The 20979-nt window shown below is 37.4% G+C and overlaps 2 protein-coding genes across 2 annotated transcripts; one reads left to right on the forward strand and one right to left on the reverse strand.

The window, feature by feature from the left end:
- Positions 1-382: 382 nt before the first annotated feature.
- On the forward strand, positions 383-20925 carry LOC136778663 (cholesterol transporter ABCA5-like). The gene is made up of 13 exons (XM_066735729.1): positions 383-839; positions 4073-4477; positions 7111-7234; positions 11506-11679; positions 11768-11949; positions 12040-12244; positions 12310-12385; positions 12458-12798; positions 12873-13016; positions 13366-13516; positions 14902-14975; positions 15047-18662; positions 18756-20925. The coding sequence occupies exons 3-13, from the start codon at positions 7142-7144 to the stop codon at positions 18857-18859; spliced, it is 5160 nt and encodes a 1719-aa protein (XP_066591826.1). The 5' UTR covers positions 383-839; positions 4073-4477; positions 7111-7141; the 3' UTR covers positions 18860-20925.
- LOC136778665 (tubulin polyglutamylase complex subunit 2) lies at positions 7248-10539 on the reverse strand. The gene is made up of 2 exons (XM_066735732.1): positions 8502-10539; positions 7248-8205 (listed from the first exon to the last, which is right to left on the reverse strand). The coding sequence occupies exons 1-2, from the start codon at positions 8743-8745 to the stop codon at positions 7625-7627; spliced, it is 825 nt and encodes a 274-aa protein (XP_066591829.1). The 5' UTR covers positions 8746-10539; the 3' UTR covers positions 7248-7624.
- Positions 20926-20979: the final 54 nt, after the last annotated feature.

Raw genomic sequence — 20979 nt, forward strand, 5'->3', positions numbered from 1 at the left:
ACTGTGGAGTGGGCGACGTGGTGGGGGTGAGCAGCAGTGTAGGGGCTGAAGCAATTGTGTAGGAGGGGGGCGGAGGGACAGTGCGAGACGTTGCTGGGGCGAGAAAGCGAGCGGGGCGGAAACCAGGGCCGTACATAAACACGGGGCTCCAAATCGACTATTTTAATCTCGAGAAAAATAAATTTTTCAACCCCTCGAAAAAACCTTCGTTCTTCCGCCCAAATCAGAATCTATCGCACACTATTAAACGTTGACCGAATCTTCCGAATATCTCAGGAATTTATACACTCAAGTGTTAAATAATGCGAGGGTAAAATGAGTAATACTTAAAAATGGTGGAATCATAATTAGAGGACTTGCGGAGTGTCCAGTTTGGTGGGGATTTGTTGGAGGGGAATAACGAGGGGTGGTGTAGGCGAAGAGGAGGTGGAGTTCTCGCGCAGTCTGGCGTCGCTGGTCGACGTGTACGGATTCGGGGAGATTAATACACGATATAACATACTCTTGTAATAGGATATAGCGAGCTACCCTTTCTGCTAGACCCGGCTCGCTGTCTCCCCTCTCTCTCTCTCTCTCTCTCTCTCTCTCTCTCTTTCTCTTTCTCTCTCTCTCTCTCTCCTTCTCTATCTTTCTCTCTTACACACACACACACACGCTCCTTCCGCGTCTCTCAGCGCAACGTATTTCCTTTGGCCGTGTAGAAAAACTTGCTAATCTCATTTCTACTCTCTGCTCGATACAACTACTTGCACTTATTGCGCGCAACACCGTAACACCGTCAGTGACCGTGCGCCGCAGGAGGCACGATCAGTCAAGCCTCGTAAGCTCGAACGATGCTGGTGAGAAATGATTCACGTTCAGTTAATTTCACAGTGATAAGAGTGATTAATATGAGAGCCCGTATCGCGCATTTTACAATCGTTATTTATTTATATCTAATACCATCCCGCCAAATCTTAACGATCCAGCGATAGGCGAATCGGGACCGGAAATGACCCCTCACCCCCTAGTGACTCCATTCGTGAAACCCGTGCTTCTGAGGGAGAGTTTTGACCTTTTAAATTCTATGGCTCGTGTTTTTGCGCAGGTTATGCATACTAAAATTGCAAAACTTACGATTTTTCTCTAAACTTAACGATTTTCTCCCACTCTTTAGTTTTTGCTCCAATAATTCGTGCACTCAGTGATAGATTGTCTTGTTAGTTTAGATATCGTTCGTGACATGATTAGTGTCACTGCGGTACAGTGTAGAATGATGTTTTTTGGTTTCTCAATCCGCTTTGGGTTTTATTCGTAATTCCGTGGCTCGACATTGCGTTCACCGGATTCCCTTGTGTCGTAAGGGACGCATTTCTTTAATTTGTCATTGGTGTTATCTGTGAAATTTGGTTTTCTGAATACGAGCTGTGATTTTTGACAATGTGGCTGAGCAAAGTAGAAAGGAAAATTCGTGGATAGATGCAGATCTGACCCGTCCGACATGAACCGACAAGTCCAGGCCGGTCGTGGATCGATTTTTAGCCGGGTAGTGGGGGGAGAGAAGCGCGTGGCGCGCTCAGGAACCATCTACGAGTCGAGACACGACAAGCCAGCCGGAAAAACACAGACGCCGAATCCCAAAATTTCATTTCCTCGATGCCAGAACCCATGACCTACCCGTGCAACTCTTTTGAACTCTCGGCATTCTTTTCTCTTTCATTCAAGGCCACTAAAAATTCTTGGAGCACTTGGATAAACTCGCAAAAGCGAAACAATTTATTGTACCCTGTGACCCCGTATTTGACCCGTTTCACAAAAGTAGAGAACCGCACCTCGAACGCTCCTATACTATATATAGCAAACAACAACGTCTAATGTAAACAGTGGGCCTGTTCTTTTTTGCAGAACTGGTGCAATAAGTGGAAATGATAGGTTGGTTTGTTTAGGCTGTATTTTCTATATCTTATAAAGTTTTGGTACGTTTCTTCTTATTCTTCGTGCAGGTTAACACCGCAAAAAGTTCAGAAATCGCAGAAAATATGGTTTAAACAGAGCAATTCTCGTAATTCTCATTAATGTCGTTGTAGCAATGTGACGAAAAACATCAGATTTGTTACTGTAGCTTCTATAGTCTCTGGATTTTACAGCCTATGTCGTTCTTAATTTCTCTGAGGAATGTTAAAGAAAAAACTCGCGTCAATCGTGAATTCCAGTCAGATTAGCAAAGATTTATAATTGAATCTCCGGTGGTGTACAACCGGATAATGGTGCGACTAATTTTTAACGAGACCAATTCTCACTAAACAGTTTTCTTGGTATTTTCATATAGTATAAACAACATCATCTAATGTAAACAGTGGATCTTATTGTTTTTCGCAGAACTGCATTAAGTGGAAATAAAATTTCTTGTTTTAACTTGTCGCATTGGCGTAGCAAAGTCGCGGAAACCACAAATATCATGTCAGTGTTCCTCATGGTTATTAGTGAATATCTCCTCTTTTATTTTTATTTGGCACTCCGACCAACTCGCGTATTTCAGTGGATTGCAATGAAACCAGTTAAGGTTTATAATTGACTTTCTGTTCATCTCAACGGGTCGTTTCAAATTTTAACAAGAATTTTCATCTATAGAATAATTCTTTTATCATCCAGTTAAACGGCTATTCGACTGCATGAAAAACTGTGTTGGCGAAGGAAATAAGTGTGGGCGACAGTGGTTGACGAGATTCTTCAGCGTTAAGTGATATTTCCTGCCGCTGTTCCTCCTACGATAATCCAATCATCCGGTAATTTCAGTGGAAAATTCATCATTTGTGAGCCTTGATCATGAGGATTTTTTTTTTCTAAAATTGTCCTCCCATTTTTTCTCAATTAGTTTTAACCGTCAATTTTTTCACATCGGCTGTCCTGAGATTCCTACTCATGGATGGATGCGAAAAATAGGCGGGAAATCATCGTTCCAACAAATTTATCTCACGCTTTGTCCGGAAGGGATGAAAAAGTAGGATGAGAAAAACGAATGTTAACCACGTGCTGATTATTCTGTGTCTCGGACAAAGACTTCCGGTTTAACGAAGCAAGAGGCTGGAAAATGATCGCTTTTCGTGAAAGATCTTGATAACCCTAGATCGGAGGGGTTAGATAAAAGACGTTAAAATCAGCGAAGTGGTAGCGAGAAAAACGGTTGCTAACCACGCGTCGATTATTCCGAGTCTTGGATAACGACTTTCAGTGTAACGAAGGACAAAGGTGGAAAATGTACGGTTTTCGTGAACAATCTAGATAAATGAGAATAAGAGTAGCTGTATGAAATATATGTTAGAATTTTTTAAGTGATAGAGAGATAAATGTACAAGTATTGTCGTTTTACCGTTGGCTTGACTCAGAGAAAACTTATTGTAACAAAAAATTCCTGAGCCCTTCTACATAGTTTAATCACCATTAAACTCTGAATGCTACTCTATGAAGATAGCATAAAATTGACAATGATGTATCAAAAATTTTACCAAAAGATGTTTGTCACTTTGCAATATTTTAGCAATATTTCTGAATTTGATGTTGCTTCTAGTAGATAAGTGCTTACTAGGCATTGCGTAGCTGGAAAATGATTATTAGCGTGAGATGAAAAGGTTAGAAATAGTGAAGTAATAGCGAAAAAAAGTGTAGTTGTTGTCGTTTTACTATTCACTGAAATCAAAAAGAACCATTAACCGTAATAGAAAAGTCCTGCACCTTCCAATTTTGTTTAATCGTCAATAACCATGTCGTATCGAACGCTACTAGCGACAGCGCTTATTAACGGACCTCGCGCAACAATAGCGATACGCGTGGCGAATTTATGAACTACCTTGTACCAATCGAAGCGTTTTTGAACTTGACAGTATTTGTACAATTGTTTAAAGCCGCCTCCACGTTAGCCAACGTTTCGAAATATTGTTGGTGATTTTGTGGTTATTTGTATTTGCATCATCCGTACAGCTTGTTTTACCAATGCTAGAGTAACAACAATAGTTTTTTGGTCAATGCTGGCTATGTCGTATGGAGGCGGCTTAAGAGTTCTACGATGAAAAATAAAACGATGTTGTGCTTTCAGTTGCAGTCAAAGGGAAGAACAGCAAATGGGAGTAGGACCTGATGAATCGTGGATCATCCAGAAGATTGAGAATTAGTGAGTGATTTGGCTGGTGTAATAGTGGTGTTGTTGCTGTTGCTGGTGGTGGTGGTGGAGATTAGATGAGAAAAAGTAAATAAAGAGGGGAAAAGTCCGGTGATGGAGAGAAGAAGCGAGATAGTAAAGGATAAGAAGAGATTGATAGAGTGTTGGCCGATTAAGTCGAGCGATGCTACTTTTGCCCCTTGGCCACGTGGTGAGCCTACGACGACATCCTCCGATGACGGCGACGTCTTCTCCATCGCCATCGTCTTTCACCTCCGTCCGGAGGCCGATTAGACTTGCCAAAATAAGCCACGCGACAAACCCTACCACGTGTCTCTTCATGTGAGCAAAAACCTCATCACCCAAGGCTGCTTTCCAAATCTTGCATAAAACGCTTACGGTACAATTGCTGAATGTGTCATTTTGTATCTTTTTTATTTATTTAACGTATAAATAACTATTTAAAAAATTGAAAACTATTGAAAGAAAGCTATATACTGAAACAGAATACATGTTTTGCAGTTAACATTTTTCAAGCCTGTTTACGAGACATAATAGTTAAACGCTATTCTTTCGCTTCTATAGGTCTGTTCTCGTTGCCTACACTTTTTACACTTTGTGCACTTTTTAGGGTATCAATTTATACAATGGACAAAAAAGAAATACGGAAAGTGTAGAAAGTGTTAAAAGTGTAGGCCAACGAGAACAGACCTTATGTTTACATATGTGTAAAAATTAGCATACAAAATAGCCTGCTACTATTATTAGGTGATAAAAGTGGGTATATAGCATGAAGTGGTATTTCATCCCAAGGGAGTCGTCTGCTTTCATAGCAGTTTTTTTGAACATTTTTTGGATATTTTTTTTAGGGAACCATAAAAACAACCTATATTGTATAACTTTTATATAATTTTTATTAGTATTTAAAGAATATTCAGGATTTGTTTTAAGCCAAAGTAAGGAAAAGAATTCGCTGTAGAGTGCATCAATAACATCTATGTAAAAAAAATTAAAAACAAAATTTTTAACGCTTTCTCTATAATTCCACACACATCTTTATAAGACTAATTTCCGTTTGAACTAAAATAACTCAGATATCTTATATATTTTTTTTCTTTGACTGAAAATACCGAGAAATTCGGAAACATTTTTGTTCGACACACTTTAATTTAAAGAAACAAAAAAAACTATATAAGATATCTTAATTTGAATTCAAACAAAATTAAACTTGTACAGAAGATGTGTATGGAACGAAACGGAAATCGATTACAACTTTTTTGTAATTTGTAGAAAAGCTTTTTTTACATAGATGTTATCGGTGCATTCTATAGCGCGAATTATTTTCCTTATTTTACCATAAAAACATTTCTGAAAACTTTTTAAATATTTATATGACATAAAAGTTCCAATGTAAGTTTTCATGGTTCTTTAAGAAAATTTACTAAAGACACGAAAAATAGCGTTCAAAGTAGACGATCACCTCCAAGGCATTACGGATAATTAATCAGTGCAGACTAAATTACATGATAAATATTTACAAAATAATCAGTATAGCGATCGCCACAATTTTTCAAGAACTCTTAATATTGTTAGAAAACAAATACTTAGGATAAAAAACCTTCAACCATTCGTTCTTCTTGAATATACTCTGATCATTTCTGTTTAAATAAAATAAATATACTCTCCCTGAGTTGTTCTTAATGGAAACCTCTGCTTTTTATTACGTATTCTTGTAGGTTTCCACTCGAGAGCTTTCCAAAACACTATATGAATTTATCATTTCACCCAGGCGTTCACTAGATATTTCAATATGAAATTGCATAAGGGTGTATGTTTGGTTGGAGTAATGTGCACGACCACCACGCATTCACACGCATAATCCCTCACCTACTTATAAATTCAAATGGAAATTAGTGAAGGACTGGATGAAATGATAAATTCATGTAGTGTTTTGGAAAGCTCTTGACATAAGCCACACGAATATTCAATAGAAAACTGAGTTCTCCTTTAAACAACGAAAGGTGGCCACATTTTCTTATTTAGTAATTTCTGAATTTTATTCGTAAGAAGGTGTTAATAACCTTTCACGAAAAGTATAGCAGAAATATATAAAAATTCATGGCAACCGTTACACTGAACTCTGTACAAAGTATCGACTAAAAAACGCCTCAAAGTATAAACACACGAAAACATGAATCGTTTCGTAACTATAAGAGATATTAAATTTTTACACGAGACTTTTTCGAAACCTCTTACTATTTGCATTTAGAAAGATCTTACGCAATATTATAATGTCTTGCTACTTACAGAGATAAACAAGAGTTTTAGTGCGTGCTTTAGGGCATATAAAGTGTCGAGCTTTACAAGTGTGAGGCATCTAAATGGTTGTTAAATATTTGTTATTGTTCAAGAAAGGAAAACCAAACACGGTTTTAACCAAAGTAAACAGTGCTCAAAGTACAAAGTTCGCTCTATTGTTTATGTTTGTGTAGACTTTGAGCGTTTTGTGCACGCACACGTACAAACGGAGAGCAGCCCAAGTTTACCCTGCTTTTTTTGTCATAACAAAACTCTTCTTGTATGTATACATTTTACTTACATATATATATATATATATATATATATATATATAATATTCACACTATTTTGTTATTCGTCCACAAAGCCATCCTACCGTTTCTCTGTTCACTTTATTCAACACAAAACTCATCCTCCTTACGTCTCTACAGCGCTTTCCTACACTTCTCTCTGCTTTAGTTAATAAAAAATTCATCCCACTTCTCTTCTTCTTTTATCAATGCAAAGCCTTGACACTCTTAACGGTGCAAAGGACGAATTATCGACCACCACTGGTCTCCGCCACTTCCGGTCTTTACTATCAAGCCAATTAGAGACCAATTGACGATTTCTCTCTTCATTAACATTCATCGTTGTTTTGAATCGTAACATCAATATCTCTCTCTTCTTCTTTTCAGATATTGAGAGAGGACAAGGAAATCTCGCGAGATGACGTCGTGCGGGGTTTACCTGGGCCAACTGCGAGCCATGCTCGTGAGGAATTTGTTGCTGAAGAAACGCGAGAAGCGGAAGACTATAGCGGTGGGTAAAGATCGACTACCAATAATAATGCAAAATCTTTTTCTTTCAGTTTTCATTTATTTCTCACGAATCGAAAACGTTTTCCTGCTGCCAAGTCTGCGTTGGAGAAAAATGGACGATTTTTGTTCCAGGAGTTATGGTAAATTTGACTGGTATTGAGGGGGGGGGGATACGTATCTTAGAATTGGCTAAGGTGAAGATGATAAAAGAGGAAAATAGGAAAGAAAATTTGGACGGTTGTTCGAATGATATTGGCCCAAGTGGAAATGGCGTTTGCCAATAATTTGTACAGGGTGTTTTTATCGTTAGCCTTGTGCCAAATGGGCCAAGGGTTTATACATTTTCCAAAATCTCTTTTTACTCTTATCAATCAGAGCAATTTCGCATTTGCTATTTTTTTCTAGCGTTCTTAGACTTGCTCTCCTTATTCTTGAAAATTGTTGGATCTAACACGTTGGTGGGTCCCTGGTCCCAAAGAGTTGTTGAGATGCTGGACGTAGGGGGTGCAGCTGATGGCAGAAGGTGAGGACCGATCAGATAATAAATTTGTTCTATCCACGTGGGCAGTGTTATCTCTGCTGCGCAGAGCTGCCATGATGGAAGTCCAAGGTGTATCAACATCATCCTGAAGTATTTGGTGAAACTGTCTGCTAATTGGTACCACTTATCATTCTCTTCCGTATTCAACCAAATTTCCGTTTCAGCTCCACTACGTCCTCCTTTCTGTTGGTACACGAGATAAACTTTCCCAGACCCTTCGGGAAAACATTGAGCGATCTCGAAGAGTTTACAATTTCTGGAATTGACCATTGGTACCGAGGAACCCTCCGTTGGCACGACCTCCTCCCCAGTTGACTCAAAGATCACCTCGACTTCCGGTTCCTTAATCTGCTTATCCTTATTGGAATTAGCGTATTTCTTCAACAGAGACAGAGGATTGATTTCCATTCTACCCACTGGAAATTCTTCACCTAAATGGAAATGGAAGAAAATTCGTTTTGAATTTTTTTTTAGGTTACGTCGGACATGTTTGCTGTATTAGAGAGTTCTATCTCAACAAAGGTTACATTCTCTTGCTATGTACATGTCGTAGAAGGATGAACATGTCTGTTTTCTTTGGCAACGCTTTCTACAATTTTTGGCATTTCTGTCTTTATCCTTTGCATAAGTCGACACTGTAAAAAGTGCACAAAGTGTAAAAAGTGTAGGGAGTCTCTGCTAAAAAAAACAGACTTCGTGTTTTTCTTTGTTCAAGTATGTTTGGTACCTGAGATTTCGAGGTTCCACTCAAGAAGGAAGCCGTCGATGGAGGAGTAGAAGTTTTTGACGTCATCAGAGAGGGTGCAACAGTGTCTCTGTTCCCAACAGTTGATGCTGTTCCTTTCGCACCCGTCCCGTCGTTCTATTCGAACGTTTTTTACGCACGGTGTGGCCTCCAACGATTTTATCACTCCAAGAGTCAAGTTTTCATAGAAGGAATCTTCGGTGACCACATCCACGAAGAAGGACATTTTCTCTTTCTCTGGATGTGCTAATTTCCAGCTTGAGTTAAGCAGGACAGTCCCTGTTTATCGTCATGGCAACCACACGAATCCAAACACGTATACGTCCACCAGGAACCAATGAACTGGTCCCTTAGAGGTTGAAGAATTATGGACCAAGAGTCCTTGAACTACATTTTTTATATTAACACTGATTTATTGTTTTTACACGGTAGATCAATTGTTTAGCAATTGATTTCATTCGTTCTCTAACACATACGAGTTTCTTAATAGAATTCTGTAATTTTTACTTTGGAAAACTCCAAAATGATCAAAAACTGATTTCTATTCGTTTTCCAAAATTGATAAATTTGGATCCAAGAATTTTTTACTTTTCTATCCTTAAACACTATAAAGGACAGACCAATCTAAAGAACCAATTTCATTCGTTTTTCAAAATCGACAGATTTGGATTTAGGAATTTTTACTTTCCCACCATTGCACACTATAAAGGATAGATCATTGTTTAAAGAACAGATTTCATTCGTTCTCCAAAATGGAGTACTGATAATAATTCTTTAATTATTACTTTAAAAACTTCACAATGATCAAATTTTGATTCATTATCCTCCAAGTGGACTAAGTTTGACCAACAAATTTCTTACTTTTTATCCTTGCAAAATATTACCACCCTTAAATTAAGAGAATTTTGTTTTTCTGTATAAATTATTAACAAAATTGCCCAAGATTTACATGCCAAAGTTTTTAATTCAAATTCGAACAATGCAGAAAGATGCGATTACAAAGGATGATTTGTCTCATGTCTAGCATAGGATCTTCCGTATTCGATAAGATTACAACACTGCATATTAATTATGTCGATAATGAACTATTGTAAAATGCGTTGAAACAAAGTAATTAAAATGTTGACAAACTTAGCAGATTTTCACTCGTTGAATGGCCTCTGACCTTGAAAACGTTAGGAAGTGTGCGAAGGTATCTTAAACATATGCATTTTTCTTATAGAGAAATCACTCGCAGTGTGAAAATTTTCGACGTTTACGCACATATTGCATGAACCAAGCAATTTATGTAAACACAATTTGTACGCCATTGTCACTCAATTAGTGCCAATCCAAAAATTTCGAATACTTTATTATTTTCAATTTGCGATGTTATTAACGTTTTGTTTCGCGTGCACACCGTAATTGCTCATCGAGGAGCTTTGGAGCGAAACCGAATAAATCCATTTTTATGAAAACTAGTTTCAGTGGCGATTATCGATTAAATTGTTAATATACATCGTATAGTAATTTTTATTAAAATCCAGTAATTACAAAGTTTATTTATTCTGTTTTTTTTTTGCAATTGTTTTATCTTTTGCAGTTAATATGTTTGTAATGATTAAAAATTGCTAAATGGAGCTCACCTATGTAATGACTAATTTTCAAACGAGTTTTCAGGAATTTTGTCTGAGAGAACTATTAAATATTTTTCGACAAATTTTACACCATTTTTTATTTAATATTCTATGTTAATTTTGTTGGGAATGTAATAAAATTAATGTGTCTCTGATAGAAGTTGAGACTGGATTATCTTGAAATGAAAGTGTCGAATTGTGTACATGATTTAACAAATATCTTCCAGTTAAAACAAAAAATAAAAGTATCTAATTATTCATAACCCATTTGCCAAACTACTGACATAAGGGCTTTGCAAATTTTTGTGAAATATATCAAAATAATGGATTTATAAAAATTGTGTTTATATAAATATTTTTTCTGATTTTATGCCAGTTGCTTAAAATAAACAAAGTAAAAATTTAAAAATGCAGTAAGTCTATACTTCGATGACTGAATAAATAATATTAAGATATTTTCGTTTTAAAGAAGTAAAACGTGCTATATCTTATATATACTGATTTTAGAGGTCTCGTTTCAGTCCCTATCAGATAACAATAAATTTAATTACGTTCCCTAAAAAATTTATGTAAAATATCAGATAATAAATAAACAAAAGGTTGTAAGAATTGTTGGCAAATCTTTATATACAATAGCTCTTTTACAAAATTTCATGAAAAACTCCTCCAAAATCTATTATTTTAAAGGTGCACTCTTTAAGCAATTTTTAATCCTTGGTAACAATTAATTATATGAGATATACTTAAAAATAATGTATTAATTTTGTTTTTTAAATTATCTGCACTCACTGAAATTTTCAGTCTAGGGATATTTGAGTGGCTAAGAGGTATATTCACAGGGGCATCTACAAAGAGTTCAAGTCTGTGCACTTGTACCTCTGGATTTGAAAATACAATAAATATATAAATTCAAAAACCAAGATGCAATAAACTTTTGCATCCCATGGAAAAAATCCTATGGTCTCTTCTGAGTATATTACTGTTAGATTCTAAAATTCAGAAATGTTCTTTAAATTAATAAAGATTTTTCATATATATATATATATATATATATATATATATATAATTAGAATAAATGTTTAATACGCGTTGTGCGTATTTGATGTAGGTAAACGTTTTTTCCAGAAATGATCTTTTGGGATATTATTTATAAGACCCTAAAGTACATTTTAAGGAAAAACAAAATTAAATTTTTTTTTTAAATTCCTAGATGGTTGAACCCTTTAAATTGTCCACAGAAGAAAATCTGAAAATTTTGCATTTGTAAAATAGTTTTTAATTATTATATATTTGCTTATATATATATATATTTATTTCATTCTTTCAAAAAATAGAATATATTTAACAAACAAAAAATTCTGTTCTTTCAGGAGATCTTTCTACCTCTGTATACTTTGGGTATCCTGATAGTGGTGAAAGTGCTCATACCAAATCCCAATTACCCTCCAATGATGACGCAGAGACCGGAGGAGAATATCTTTGATTTTTTCAATGCTCGCAAAAATAATACCGTGGCAGTGGTGCCCAACTCAACAGAAACCCTTGTAAATAAACATTCAAATTCAGAAGAAAAATACAGGAGAAAAAGATTCATTATTACTGTGCTATATATAATAATACAAATCCTTTCAGAATTTCTTGAACGCTATGAATACGTTATGGCTGTCCAAGTGGGATCATCCTGGGAAGCTACCACTTAATTTTATTGTGTTCGAAACGAAGGACGATCTTCAGGCTGCCTATTGGAGGGATGCATATAGCATACCCCTGGCTGTAATTTTCGAGGACCCTCAGCCAATTTCTCAACGTTTACTGTAAATTGCCAAAAATTTTTATTTTGTCCAAATCCTATTTGGGACCATTAGTGACCCTAATCTTAATCTTTGAATGCCTTCAATTTTTAGGTACGAAATCAGGACGAATCCTTCGTACACATCGCCACCCTCGCCCACTGAAAAATATTCTGCCCCTGTTACATGTAGAAAAGACACTAGTCACTGGATGGGTGGCCTCTTGTCGATAGAGACTGGTGGATCGTGCCCTGTCAATAATTATTTGTATTCTGGCTTTCTGGCTTTGCAAATGCTAATCGACACCACGAAGATTCAGGTAATTTATTGAAACACTAAATTATTAAAGAAACAAAATTAAATATTAAACTGTAAATTTTTCAGTTTGAGACTGGTGACAATAACGTGGCAATGCCTGATATCAGGCTAGAAATGTTTCCCAAGGAAGCCTTTACTGCTGGTAAAAATCTCAAGTCTCTGCTATTTCTCTGGGTTTTATGTTCTATAAAAATAATAATTATTTTTCTGTTAGACTGGATGCTGGCTTTTCGAGTGGTTATACCTCTCTACATGGTTCTGGCACTTTCCCAATTCATCACCTATCTGCTAATTTTGATAGTTGGGGAGAAGGAAAACAAGATCAAGGAAGGCATGAAAATTATGGGACTGAAGGATTCTGTTTTTTGGCTATCCTGGTTCATAATCTACAGCATTTTTGTCCTATTACTGTCAGCTGTTGGAGTCGTTCTACTCTTCACATTACAAATGTTTCAACATACTCATTTTCTACCTATATTTCTTCTGGTGGTGCTCTACAGTTTTTCTGTTATCATGTTTGCCTTCATGATTACACCGTTCTTTGACAAATCAAGGGTAAACTACGATCGAAACGCAAAATTAATTTCATTTTTTTATTGAATACATGAAGAATATTATTATAATTTCAGACTGCTGGAGTTTTGGGAAATTTCGCTGTGACGATACTCAGCTTGATGTACTTCATACAAGTATTTGTGGATAATTCTAGTTCGGTATCCTTCTGGGTTGTATCATTGCTGAGTCCTACTGGAGTAGCACTGGCAATGGACAAGGTATAACAAATATCTACACTACAAATGACAATGTTTTATTTTAAATCAAATAAGTGTATAAACTTGTAATTACTTTTATATACATTTTGAGACTTGTCGTTTTTCCAAATCGTATAAATTACACACATGTTTCTCTCACATATTTTAATTTTGAAAAACTGCCGAATGTATTTAGCTAAATAACTAAAATGTTCTAATAATGTCTTATAATTGCACGATATACAATGGAAATAACACCGTAAGATTTGTATAAAATAGCTGCAAGAATTTATGTTTAAACAATTTTTTAATTTGCCCAGAATTAATTGCAACTTAATCTTCCAATGACTATAATTGTTAATTATTTTAGGCTCTCGTTCTCGATTTGCAAGGGGAAGGAGTGAATTTTGACAATCTCTGGTCTGGGCCAGGAATACCTTTTGGTGGCAGTCTCGTCATGATGACCTTGGACATCTTCTTGTACGCTTGTTTGGCCTATTATCTCGACTCTGTTATACCAAGTACGTTTCCAAATGAAAGAAATATCTCAACAGGTTTTAATTTTAATACAAATTAAACGTCCAAATGAATATCTAAGCCACCTTTTCAAAAAACTATTTTTCTTAAAAACTACTTTATTTTTTTAGCTTCACTAAATTTTACCATTCTCTATACTTATAATTATCATTGAAACTTGAAGGATATAATTGCAAGATATTTGAATTTAAATTCAGCAGATTTAAAAAAAATATTTTTCTAATGTATTTGATATCCTGTCACATTTTTGATTTATCAAGGAAAATGTTTCCTAAAAATCATTTTTAAACATTATATATTCATGTTAAATGAAGAGTAGTGTTTTAAACAATATGGGTTCATTTGAAAGGTACCTTATGCTATTGATTTTCAACAAATATTGATTTTACATGGGTCCTTTAATGGTTGCTGTTAACCAGTGGATATTGTGAAGAATAAAGTGTTTGGCACTTATTGAAGACTAAGAAAATTTTTGAACATAATAGAGAACTCGAAAATCTCGCTTGAAGTAATAAGAGTAGTAAATATTGCGTATAAACAAGACACCGAGTATACATTTCGTGAAACACAAAAGTATCTGAAAGGTCTAGAAACGATCAAATATAAAGGAAACGCGAAGGATGTTTGGAGTTATTTTTAATGAGAGCCTAACTTCTTGATCACATACTTTCTTAGCTACTTTCGAGAACTTTCAAACCACTATATTAATTTATCATTTATACTACAACGTCAATGTTGACAAAATGTTTGATTTTAATTCTTTTAATTGACTAATTAATGTATTTCAATGTATTTATTTTTCAATTCATTTTAAAAATCCATAAACTTAAAAAACATTAGAAAGTACATATATATTACAAATTAGGACGGGCCAAACTAGCTGTATAAGGGAAGAAGTGCCTCGACGGCGATATAGACATGTCTGTATCTACTTTTATATGTACTTGCCGTCGAGACACTACTGTATTTCTTCATAAAAGATAAATGAAAATAAATGCTATTTTATAAATGTGCACATCTGTATCTCCTGTAATAGATATCCTCTTTAAAATGTATATTTCAAATTTTAAACAACGAAAATTGTTTTGGTTTTCAAAAAGAAACAAATTTATTTGATCATTGTTTTAAAAAAAAAACACATAAACTAGTAAATAGAAAATTTATAATCCCTATTTATAAAATTAATTCTATTTATTATATCATATACATATATTTATTACACATTTATTGGATTTAAGCAATCATTTATTCAAGTTAATACACGTTAAGATAATTCAAACGTCTACAAGATATTTAAAATTTTCAGTTAAATCCAATTAATTCAGAAGACCTTACAATATTTGATAAAAAAAGCATATTATCTTTGCAGGTGAGTATGGAACCAAACGGGTACCCTGGTTCTGTTTCACTCCTGGATTCTGGTGCAAGAGGAGAGTACAAAGGGTGAGTGATTTAACAAGAAAAGGGACGAATAAATCATAAGACAGTAATAACTAATGGAAAAATATTTCTAGGTGGCTTCGTCCAATGGAGAGTCCAATTCGTTCATACCAGGGGAAGAAGCTAATCGTGACGTGGAGCCTGTAGTACGAGAGATGAAAGGACGCGAAGCTATAAGGATAGTGGACTTGTATAAATCTTATCAAAAATGTCGAAAGCCTGAAGTGAAAGCAGTCAATGGTATAAACTTGACAATCTACGAGGGACAAATAACTGCTATTCTGGGGCACAATGGAGCTGGTAAAACGACCCTCTTCAACATCTTGACTGGTTTGACAGCACCTACATCTGGAACTGCCCTAATTTTTGGGTACGACATCAGGGACTCCAACGATATGCAAATGATTCGCAGCATGACTGGTGTTTGTCCTCAGCATGATATTCTATTTGACCTTTTGACCCCACGAGAGCACCTACAGTTCTTTGCAGCGGTCAGGGGAATACCGAGAAGGAGTATCGAGCACGAGGTTAATAAGACCTTGAAGGATATAGATTTACTGGAAAAAGCTGATACTTTTGCCAAGTACTTGAGTGGTGGTCAAAAGAGGAAGCTCTCTGTTGGTATAGCAATCATAGGGGATCCTAAAATTATAATTCTTGACGAACCAACTGCTGGTGTTGATCCTTACTCCAGAAGACAGATGTGGTCCTTCTTGCAATCTCGTAGGCATGGAAAAGTCATCCTATTGACCACCCACTTTATGGACGAAGCTGATATATTAGCTGATAGGAAAGCTGTTATCAGCAAAGGTAAACTAAGATGTTGTGGTAGCTCCTTATTCCTCAAGAACAAGTTTGGAATTGGCTACCACTTGACTCTGGTGCTAGAAGGAAATGCCAGGGAGCATGCCATAAAACGTTTGGTCTCATCCCACGTCTGCAAATCTGAAAAAGCCAGACGTCATGGTCGAGAACTGAGCTTCATCCTGCCACACAACTCTGTGGAGAATTTTGCACCTCTCTTCTCAGCTATCGAGCAAGAAATCAAGACTAGAGCTAGTAGATTGGGTATAAGCAGTTATGGAGTGTCCATGACCACACTCGAAGAAGTATTTTTGCACCTGGAAAAGGACGAAGAGACAGAGTGCACCATGGATAATCTGTCCAAGAAGATGGTGAGGAATCGTGCACTTAGCAGGTCCTTATCACTGCAATCGAAAAGCACGTCTTATCAGAGTCTGCAAAACGAAGGAGCTGCGGTTCAGAATGATGGTCAAGCCAAGAGCACTGGTGACGTTCAGGATGGAATACACAACGACAGGAATCCACCTATACTGGGCCTGGGATTGGACCCCATCAAGATTCGACCTAATTTCTTTCAGACTCTGTACGCCATGCTTCGTCTCAGGGTCCTCAGACTCTGCAGAAATATTCAGTTGCTATATTTCACGATAGTGGCCCCTATAGCTCTAGTGGTCCTGGGATTGTACCTAAATAGTATTCAAACAGTCGACATAAAGATGCAATCATTGGAATTGAGCAGTGAAACTTATGGGGAATCGACTAAAATTCTGTACATCAATAACTCTAAGAGGGACGTGGATCCCTTCTTGAGCAGGATTGCTGAGAAGGTGAAGAACGTGGAGGAGTATGGTGGCAACTACACGAATCTACTGTCCATAGCTCCCCACATGGCAGTATTCAACATCAGTGACTACACTTTACCAAGAGTAAATCTCACTGTGGTGTACAATGACACCATGCAGCATTCTCTTCCCATTATAATAAACATCCTGTCCAATGCTTATTACAAGCTGATGTCAGGCAAGGATAACCTTATGTCAATAGAGGTGAAGACTCACCCTTTCCAACAGACTTCTCAACCACAGGAGTTCAATATTGGTACTGCAAGTTCAGCCCTCTTTATAGGAATGGACTTTGTTCTGGTACCAATAACCTTGGCCGTCGACATGGTATACGACCGTGAGATAAAGGCAAAGAATCAGCTGAGAGTAAATGGTCTCTCGTTCTTCATGTACTTCCTCACGTACTTCATCGTTTTGGTTGGTCTCATGACCTTCATCTGTCTCTGCATTCTGGGTATCATCTTCCTATTCGACGTGCCTTCTTTGCAAGAGCCACCGGCACTCATCACACTCAGCGCTCTTCTCATGCTCTACTGTCCATCGTCCATCCTCTTCTCCACCTGTCTCAGTTATATTTTTGACAAGATGGATTCAGCCCAAAGCATTTTGCCCAACATAGCAACTTTCTTTGGTCTGATCCCTTTCCTCTTAGTAATGATACTGGACATGTTAGGAGTCGGAGGAACTGCAGCCTTTGCTCTTCATGTAGTATTCTGTTTGCTCAATACCATGTACGTTCCTTATGCAGCTGTCTACTACGTCGACAGGGTCCACTTGATGTGCTCCATCAACGCTGCTTGTCACCACTTAACCATGTCAGATTATTTAACCACTGAAATAATTCTCATGGCTGTAGGAGTCCTTCTGCATTGTCCTCTGTGGTTCTTCGTGCTGTTGTTGCTCGACATCAAGAAATCCGGTGGTAACGTCAGTGACATCTTCAAACACTTCCTGAGGAACGGTGGATCCATTGGCGAGGAGATCATGGAGAACTCTGATATTGGAGACCACGAGGATACTGATGTCAAGAATGAGAGACAAAAGGTCTTTAATCTGATCACTGCAGCTTCTGTCCACAAGCCACCAGTGGTCTTGGTGCAGAACCTTCGCAAGGAGTACCGTCCCAGGGAAGCTGTATCTTGCAGCTGTTGCACCAGACGCGAACAAGAGGAAGCTGCTGCAGCAGCATCCCAGATGCAACGCAAAGTAGCTGTGAGAAATCTCTCATTGGCTGTGGAGCCAGCCGAGGTCTTTGGACTCCTTGGTCACAATGGTGCAGGGAAAACCACTACGATGAAGATCATCATAGCTGAAGAAGCTGCTACTCGTGGTAGGGTGCAGATAGGGGGCCACAATATCAATTCCCACATGACAGAGGCCTTCAGGCAAATGGGCTACTGTCCTCAACACGATGCTCAATGGAAGAACATCACTGTCAGGGAACATCTGCAGTGTTATGCTGCCATCAGAGGTGTCCCCTGGGGTGATATAGACAGAATCGTTGATCTATATCTCTCAGGACTGCAGATCCACGAGCACGCTGACAAACAGACCCAGGAATGCTCCGGTGGTACTAGGAGGAAGCTGAGTTTTGCTATGGCCATGGTTGGTGGGCCCAAAGTGGTCCTCATGGACGAGCCCAGTACAGGCATGGATCCGAGGTCCAAGAGGTTCCTGTGGGACACCATTCTGGCCAGTTTTCAAGGTGGTAGAGGTGCTATTCTCACCACCCACTCTATGGAGGAGGCTGATGCTCTCTGCTCGAGGGTAGGCATCATGGTGAAGGGTGAGCTACGATGCATTGGGTCCACCCAGCATTTGAAGAATCTCTATGGAGCTGGCTACACTCTAGAGATGAAATTGCTGGGTGGTGACTGTACCCCAACCACTCCTTCAGGCGACAGGATTACCGGCTTGAAGGAGTTCGTAGCTGGACTCTTCCCTGACGCCACTCTCGAGGAAAGCTTCGCCGATAGACTGGTCTTTGCTGTGCCTCAACATTCAGTAAACTCGCTGGCCGAGTGTTTCTCTCAATTGGAGAAAGGTGATTTATATTCTTCTTCTTCTATATTAATATTTTTCTCTCCCTTATTTTTTCTCTACACTTTATATACTAAAATATTATTTCTCTCCTCAGCTAAACTGGAGCTGGACATCGAGGAGTACAGCTTCAGCCAGACAACGTTGGAACAAGTTTTCCTCAAGTTCTCCCACTACGACGAAGTGAACTCTGGCGAATGAGACGAGGAGAATTGCGTGGAGGGAAATGTCTCGTCTCTGTAAGAGTTCAAGAGAAGAAACTGGTGTCTTTGGTGCGAGAGAATTTGACTGGGAAAAGGACACCCAAAAGTTCAACGACCTAAGGCGAAATTTTGGGAAGAACTGCGAAAAGACTCTTTATCTCTATTTATATTTAATTCTACGGATCTCGTATCTTGTAAATATTATGGGAAAGATTTTTTTCCACCGCCAGCATCAGCTACCCTGGCCAAGACGACGTTCCCCTGGTTCCTCGCATATTGTAGAACGCAGGATTTTTCAGGATGACGTCACACTTTTCCCAATGATTTTCTATCAATCACAAAAGCACGTGGATAAAGTGGGAACGTCGCGTAGGGTTGCTGCGATTTTAGAAGAATTTCTTGTCTTTTCAAGACGAGCGCGTTCAACCGTTGATTTTATTCGATTCCCATCCTGAATCGTGAATCTCGCTCGCGCGTAACTTATAAATATAAGTAGAACGTTAGAAGCGAAGAATCGTAGGCATTTTTTCAATCTCGCTTTCTATTAATTCCACGCTGTCATGAAAGAGGATAGAGAAGAAGGGGTGGGTCGACTTTTATCAAAGTTTGGGATTTTTAGGGTGTGGTTGGGACGCACGTTAGTTATCGAATGGGTTTTCTGTAACCAGCAGCAGCACTGTAAATACGTATATCCAAGTCTGGTTTATCAGGACGCGAAACTCAAGAATGGAAATAATTAGGGTTCTTAGGATTATTAAGGATTAACGATCATTATTATCATTGTTATTATTATTATTACGGTTAAACATTTTACGATCGAAGGACTGAATGAAATCTTTTGTAGAAGAGATGCGTAGTTAGTTAAAGAAAAATGAAATATTATATATAGAAAGAGGGAGAAAAAAAAACAAGCAGAAATCTTTTAATCTCGCAACGTATGGGACGTATCGATTTTTGTAAATACGATTCGTTATTGGTATGTTGGAATGGGAGATAAGAATGAGAATGAGAACGTGTGTGAGTGTGTGAGTGAGAAAAAGAGAACGAGTAATAATTCATATTATAAATACACCATAAATACACAATAGCGTTAAAGTCGCATTAAATAAGAATAGGGATCGTACCACAAGGTAACATTCTCAAACTAGCTAAACTATCTTAATGAATATAAATGAATTTAGTCAATTATGGAATTACGCGAAAGCAACAAGATAAAACCGCCGCCGCATCTCCGATCTCAAGTAACAGGCGAGTTGCTGTAAACGTATATATATATATATATATATATAAATATATATACCACATAGTAATATGATTTTGTGAAAGGCATTCCGTGGCACGGGGACCGAAGGGGAAGAAGAAAGAGGGATGATGAATCGAATTAGTATGAAAAAGAGACTAGAGTGGAGTGTTTTTATTCTACGTGGAGAAATTAATTATGCTGGTATAACCAAATTTTAAATAGAGAGAGAGAGAGAGAGAGAGAGAGAGAGAGAGAGAGAAATAAACCTTGCAAAATATTGTGAAACATTAGAAGTACAAGGATAAAAATTAAATTTTAAACCAAAGAAGGAGAGGGAAGAAAAGGGATTTTTTTTTAATCATTATTGGGGATGGGAAAAGATAATTATAATGGAAAAGAAACAAGTGTTCCAAATAAATTGCGAGGATTGAGACAGATGGATGAAGAATAAAATTGTAATGATAAAAAAAGGTCCTCGTGATCCGGATAAGCTGCAATAAAATCACGTTGATTTACACCGGCGTGATATTTTTCTTTCATTGTTCCGTCGCGACGGTCAAAAAGTTTTCCAAGCGAGGAAGAGTCAGGATACCGAAAACTCGTGTTTTTGTAATCGTCATGCACGCATCCTTGGCACTCACGTACATACAAACATACACATACACACACCTGCCGTGAGTAAAAGTGAAAAGGAAGAAGAAAAGAGAGACAAAAAAAAGGAAACTGACGTTACGGAACTAAATAGGTATTCATTGTGTAAAGTGAATGTAATCAGTTGGTTAACGGAAGCTTTTTCACCAATAAAAATCAGTTAAACATTTCTCCAGTGTTATATGACTCTTCAGCCCCCACCCTGGGGTCTGCACGAATTCCAT

This window comes from Prorops nasuta, unplaced genomic scaffold (assembly GCF_024137725.1).
Source record: "Prorops nasuta isolate Cenicafe-Biocafe unplaced genomic scaffold, Cenicafe_Pnas_1.2 PNAS00014, whole genome shotgun sequence".
Classification (NCBI taxonomy): domain Eukaryota; kingdom Metazoa; phylum Arthropoda; class Insecta; order Hymenoptera; family Bethylidae; genus Prorops; species Prorops nasuta.

Bases quoted from the DNA above. Each gene is read 5' to 3' on its own strand.
- LOC136778665 (XM_066735732.1), bottom strand. From the start codon at position 8,745: ATGTCCTTCTTCGTGGATGTGGTCACCGAAGATTCCTTCTATGAAAAC. The intron at 8,206-8,501 runs GTACCAAACATA...ATTTCCATTTAG, and splicing joins GTGGAACCTCGAAATCTCAG to GTGAAGAATTTCCAGTGGGT.
- LOC136778663 (XM_066735729.1), top strand. From the start codon at position 7,142: ATGACGTCGTGCGGGGTTTACCTGGGCCAACTGCGAGCCATGCTCGTG. The intron at 11,680-11,767 runs GTAAATAAACAT...AAATCCTTTCAG, and splicing joins CCAACTCAACAGAAACCCTT to AATTTCTTGAACGCTATGAA. The intron at 13,517-14,901 runs GTACGTTTCCAA...TTATCTTTGCAG, and splicing joins TCTCGACTCTGTTATACCAA to GTGAGTATGGAACCAAACGG.